This window comes from Aedes aegypti, unplaced genomic scaffold (genome assembly GCF_002204515.2).
Source record: "Aedes aegypti strain LVP_AGWG unplaced genomic scaffold, AaegL5.0 Primary Assembly AGWG_AaegL5_hic_scaff_739_PBJ_arrow, whole genome shotgun sequence".
Classification (NCBI taxonomy): domain Eukaryota; kingdom Metazoa; phylum Arthropoda; class Insecta; order Diptera; family Culicidae; genus Aedes; species Aedes aegypti.
The window spans coordinates 7,312-13,285 of NW_018736426.1; the positions used below are offsets into that span (position 1 = coordinate 7,312).

Genomic DNA, 5,974 nt, shown 5'->3' on the forward strand with positions numbered 1-5,974 from the left:
CGACAGACTTTATATGCAATCTTGTATGGAGAGTGTTTATGTGCGCACTATAGATGTTATCTAGCCAAAACATATGGATTTTTACCAATGATTACGTGCGGATTATTTTGGGTGTACCACATTTGAATATGATAACTTTGGGTTTATTCACAAATTTAATAACGAAAAAAATAGCCGTTTTTGACACCCACCCACCCCCTCGTAATGCATTTTGTATGCATCGGCCATTTGTTCTCTCGTTAATGTTGAAACCGTTTCGATTAGGGCCTATTCATAAATTTCATAACGCTGAAGGGGGTATCCACATGACTCCTCAGAAAATTTGAAAAACATTTTTATAAGAAGCGTTACGAAAATCAAAAATGGCAATTTTCGGCATTATGAAAGTTATGAACATTATGCGAGATTTGAAGTTTTTTTCTCTGTGTTCCCACGACGATCGTCGGACAACTACAGGGGCAAAGGCGAACTTTATGTTATTCGACCATGCAAACGGATGCCCTTTTTGTGATTTGCTCCACACATTCTTCTAAACAAATTGCGTTGTAGCAGGAAAGAATAGTTCTGCGGGTTCTGCGGCAGAGTATTTTAATTTTACATAACAAAACTTTCAGAATGTCGCTGCTTCGTGTGGTAAGCTAGAAAAATCCGATTAAAATATTACTTTTTAAATACCTTTTGCCACTTATTTTAGACGCGGTCCTCTGGGCATTTGAGTGCAGTATTTCGTTTGCCGGCACGTTCGATTAGTACCACTAGCATCTTGTTGGTTCCTTCCAATGAGGGAAACAAACCTCCAACACCTATGATAGATTTGGAAGACAAATCTCTTCCGATTCCTATCTATAAGGAAAAGAAGAATGAGCCACTCCAGCTGCAGAAATCTAGGTGAATATACATCACGGAAAATGTTCGCTTCAGTCTATCCATATAACTTTGTGTTGCAGGTTGCTGTACCAATCGAGGAAGCGCGGTATGCTGGAAAATGGTCTACTGCTGAGCACTTTCGCGGCCAAGCATCTGGAATCGATGGATGCTAAGCAAACAAAATTGTACGATCAGCTGATCAACATGCCCACGAACGACTGGGACATCTTCTACTGGGCAACGGGTGTGAAACCAACCCCAGCCGAGTATGATAATGAGATTATGGCATTGTTGAAGGACCACGTCAAGAATGCCAACCGGGAGAAAAGGATTTGTCAGCCTAATTTGTATTGAAGAGATTCTTTTTAGTAAAAATATGATGCAGAATGTTATTAAAGAAGTTTAAATTACTAGATTTGCAATTTGTTTTTATTGGCAATGACGTTCAACATCTTTCAAAAACGCGATACAGTTCCGGCAGATTAGCTACCTTTAGGAGGGATCCATTTTTAGCGAAGGATTTTGGTGGCAGAAGGTATTGCTTTATGGCAGGGAAAATTGAATGCTCCACTTCCCATTTGTATTCCATATCGCTTTTGGTGAAAGCAATTTTAGCGTAATAACGTGCCACTTCGCGACAGAAGGTGCCGAAGCATTCCTTCTCTACGTCCCACTCCACTTCGGTTGCCAGCCGCAGAACGAACATAGGAAGATATGCCATGGATGGAATGTATTCTTGGACCACAATGGGTATTGATTCCAGCATTCCGTCGGCATTGATGCTGAGATTGAAGTATTCTTTCATTAGAGGCGCTTTGCTGATCAATATTTCCACTATCCTTTCGGCGAGTTCTTCTTTCGGGCCATCGTCTTCGGTCCAACCACTTTCTGCGTCTTGCAAAGCAAGCATCGACAGTTCCCTGAGCGGCAAAGGATTTGTGAATGCCATCGAGTCTAGATTCTCGAAGTTAAAAAGAAGCATTTGATAGCACAGTTCTTCGAACAGAACGCGAGTTGCAACTAGGAACATCTTGGTATCATACTGAATTAGTACTCGGTGGCGATCGATCACTCCAACGAACGCTAACTCGCTGATGATTGTGCGAAGGTTCCGATCGCATGTATCTTCCACTGTCTTCCTTAGGTTTAGTACGCTGGTTAATTTTGTTTCCCTGAAATAGAGGAAATTAATTTTAATTAACATAACTGTCTATAATCGCAAAATAATTATGCTGTTGACTGTTGACGGTAGCATATACTGTAAGGCATATAATCCGTTATATAAAAAACGAATTTGAATTAATCAAACCAGACCAAAGTATTTTTCAGTTCTATTAGAGGGGTCCCAGTCCCAGAGGGGCACATGTCCAAAAATCGGTATCGTCTACGGTGTGGCGCATCGCAATTAAAATTTTTATGAAAAAATTATTTTAAAATGCAGCTTTAATATCATTTTTAAACGCTAAACGTACACAAACGACCGACGAAACCGACCGTGTTCAAATTTTGCTCAGTTCTATTGGGGCTTAAAACATCGGTTTTTCAGTTCTGTCGCCTAAACGGTAAAAGATACCACTTTGGCGTCTATGGACGAAAGTTAGAGTATGGATTAATAAAACAAAAAATATTTTTTTGAAAATTTTGCACTATCGTCTGTTAGTTTTTTCGCTATTTTTCCGACAATTTTCTCCATGGTGAAAATTTTTCCGAGAAATGTTTTTCTTTTTATATTTTTAATAGATTGCTGAGAAAATTTCCTTTCGATTTCACTAAAAAAACTTTTGTTCTACGATGCATAGTTCAGGAGATATGAATTTTCAAAGTTTGAGGTATATAGAGAAATCGTGAAAATTCATCTACAGTTTTCCGGGAAAATAGGCCACTATAATTTTTTTGAATTTCACTTTTGGTCATATATCCACGAGCTCTATCTCTGGTGAAAATTTCATACAAATCGGAGAACCTCCGGCCCAAACCTGTCTGATAATTAAAAAAAAATGCCCATCTGCTAAATAGCTATATCTAAAACCTATTTCTATTGTGATTTTGCGTCTACTTTACTATTTAAATAAATTTGAATAATTCATTAGCAAGACATAAAAATATGTAAACAATAAGGCCAGTAAAATTTAAAATCCCATACCAAATCAAAACCAGTGCAGTGCCCTATATAGATTATAAGGACATCCATGATATCTTGAAGAATCATTTATCTTCTGGCAGTACATCTGCAGTTTTCCAGGTAAACAAATTGATAATTGGGTCCTAAAATTTTTAATGAAATCTTGTTTTTATTTATTAACATGAAAGAGCATGTTACTTCAACTATTTTAGCAATTTTTCCCGCTCAAATAACGGCTATATCATGTTTAAACTCTAATTTTTAAAATTGGGTCCATAAATGAACCTTGACACTTTTGATCATGTTTGACGTTCGCTTAGTCGACAAAAACACCACAGGGCTTTTATTTTTAACACTGGGGTTGTTCCTATCTGACATTTCGGAAGGGACACGGAAAACAAAATATACCCAAAACCTGAGTTTAAGCCAAGGGGTGTGTCAAAATCTAAGGAAACATGAAAAAATGTTTTTTGGACTTAAACCAACGGAAAACATTAAAAAATTGAGTAGATATGTGTTTTTAGCCTAATCTTAAGCGTTTGGCACTAAAATTGGGACAGTGCTTTAGGACGCTATTGTGTGGAAAATGTGTAATACGAACGAATAACACATTTTCTGTATTTTTGACCACAACTATTCCAGGTTTTAATAGATCCCCTGTGCATTATTAGCATTCACAAATTACGTAACGCTCTAGGGGGAAGGGAGGAGTAGGCTCAAGCGTTACGGCTTATAAAAAAAAAAATTTCCATACAAAAAGCGTTACGAAGGGGGGAGGGGTCAAAAATTTCCAATTTAGCGTTACCTAATAAATGGACGCTGCCTTAGCGAGTTCGCCACTATTTCCTATACAAAAATTAAAACATTAACAACTACCGAAAACTAAACATCACATATAATTTGCAATAGGATTAGATGGACAAATTGATGTGAAGATTTGCGAAAAAGTTACACGTCTTCTCAGTGAGAATCGAACTCACGACTCCCCGATCTCTAGTTGGGGGCGCATTAACCACTACGCCATGAGAGGACTCATGAACGCAGAAGTTAACCTGAATTTGATTTCAGCTCAATAATCACGTGGTCCTTTTCGCAAAGTGCACATCTCACGTAGTGTTGCTGGGTTTTTTGTTTGACTTGGGTTGTGGACTTTGGCAGCCATACGTTGCCAGCCGCAGTTCTGGCTAGGTAGTGTGCTATTCCTAAATAACCTAAAAAACAATGCCGTTCTCGGCTAGGCATTGGATAATAATATAGAAAAGCGTTGTGTTGGAATTATGCGTATCTAAATCTGTGAAGGTGCATTTTGGCGAAAAAAGGACCAACTGTGATTATTTGAGCCCTGGAATCAATTTCGGTTAACTCTGCCGTTCATGAAGTTCTCATGGCGTAGGGTAATCCCCAAACTAAGAGATCGGGAGTCGTGAGTTCGATTCTCACTGAGAAGACGTGTAACTTTTTCGCAATCTTTCACACATCAATTTGTCCATCTATCCTATTGCAAATTATTTGATGTAGTTTTCGGTAATTTGTAATGTTTTTAAATTTTGTATAGGATCGTTGGGCGATCGTTAATGCATCGTCCATTTTATAGAGTAACGCTAAATGGAAATTTTTGACCCCTTCCCCTTCGACGTTTTGTATGAAATATTTTTTTTTATAAACGTAAGCTTGAGCCTACCCTCCTTCCCCCTAGAGCGTATACGTAATTTGTGAATGTCTTAAGTAATAAAGAGATAAACCAGCAGATGATCAAATAAAAAATAGCTAATTAATAATTAAACTCTATGGACTGTACAATGCCTAGGCTCCGGAGAAGACGCATTGTTTAATTTAAGGAATTAACATAAGCTGTTGTAGTCGCGATTATGCCACAGACTTACAATTACACGCCAGCAACTGCGTTCTTGGCTGATAGGCTCACTCTACATTGATAGGGGCTTCAATATTTCTCGCATCTAATTGCCAATTTGCAATTATATACTGTATAGGCGTTTCAGTCTCTCTCGGTTGGAGTATGACGAAGTATGCGGTGATTAAAATAACGGAAGCTTAAAAATGTTTTGATCCGTTTCAATTTTCTCTGGAAAATTTTGTTTTTTTTTGCCTAAAATATTTATATAGCGTGAAGAACATTTAAGTACTTTCAAATAACTTTCGTGCTCATTTGAATTCCGTTCAGTTCTTGATGTGATTTTGTAAGCCGATTTGGAGTTATCGTAACTAAGAATTGAAAGTTACTTCTTGATTAGGACTGTGGGCCGCTCATCAGTCCTTCTTTATGGTTTCCCAGACAAGTAGACTGGTTTTGCAGTGCTGAAATGGATGTTAACCGGGTGGAGTTTTGTTTCCAATTGATCTCAGCTTCACTAGTTGGTTGGTATCGTGGTCTTAGGGCCCATTTGGTGCTCGATTTGTTTGTGGGTAACGCTTGTAAACGGCAGTAAGCGAAAACCTGCTAACTGGCGATGTCTTCAATTGTTTTGCTTGCTTATACATTGATGGCATGGGAAACATGAGATTGTGACGATGTTAGTCAATGAAGTACTGAACCGCGTCACTATTCTACATTTAATTGCTACGGGATAAGTTATCAATCGTACACAATTCATAGTGCAGTACTTGGTCTACGTTACCGATTATAGATTGGTATGATTCGGTACTTTTACTTCTATGTATGGAGTTGTTAACCTTTTGTCAATATTATCTTTAGAGAGCAGTAGGTATGAGCGAGGCTCATGAGAGACCATTTATACTAGAGGCTAATTCAAATCCACTATTGTCCAAAAGAATATCAATGGCGAGTGCTCCTTTTGATAAATCTAAAATTATTCAAGGTGCATATGCAAGCATTAGGTTATTTTAGTATTATTGTGTTATAGGATAGAATACAGTATATAATTTTATTTTAAAATCATCGATGGCCTTACTCGTTATATAAATGTTTGTCAAAATGGGAAGAGTTTCAGATTTATTTTTCGTTTC

General features: G+C 37.7%; 1 protein-coding gene across 1 annotated transcript; it reads left to right on the top strand.

Moving 5' to 3' along the window:
• Positions 1-510: 510 nt before the first annotated feature.
• On the top strand, positions 511-1,282 carry LOC5579833 (succinate dehydrogenase assembly factor 2, mitochondrial-like). Its single transcript, XM_001651458.2, has 3 exons — positions 511-633; positions 695-888; positions 948-1,282. The coding sequence occupies exons 1-3, from the start codon at positions 616-618 to the stop codon at positions 1,219-1,221; spliced, it is 486 nt and encodes a 161-aa protein (XP_001651508.2). The 5' UTR covers positions 511-615; the 3' UTR covers positions 1,222-1,282.
• The last annotated feature ends 4,692 nt before the right edge of the window (positions 1,283-5,974 follow it).

Excerpts from the sequence above, each read along its gene's own strand:
- LOC5579833 (XM_001651458.2), top strand. Across the intron at positions 889-947 it reads CTCCAGCTGCAGAAATCTAG|GTTGCTGTACCAATCGAGGA; the intron begins GTGAATATACAT and ends TTTGTGTTGCAG.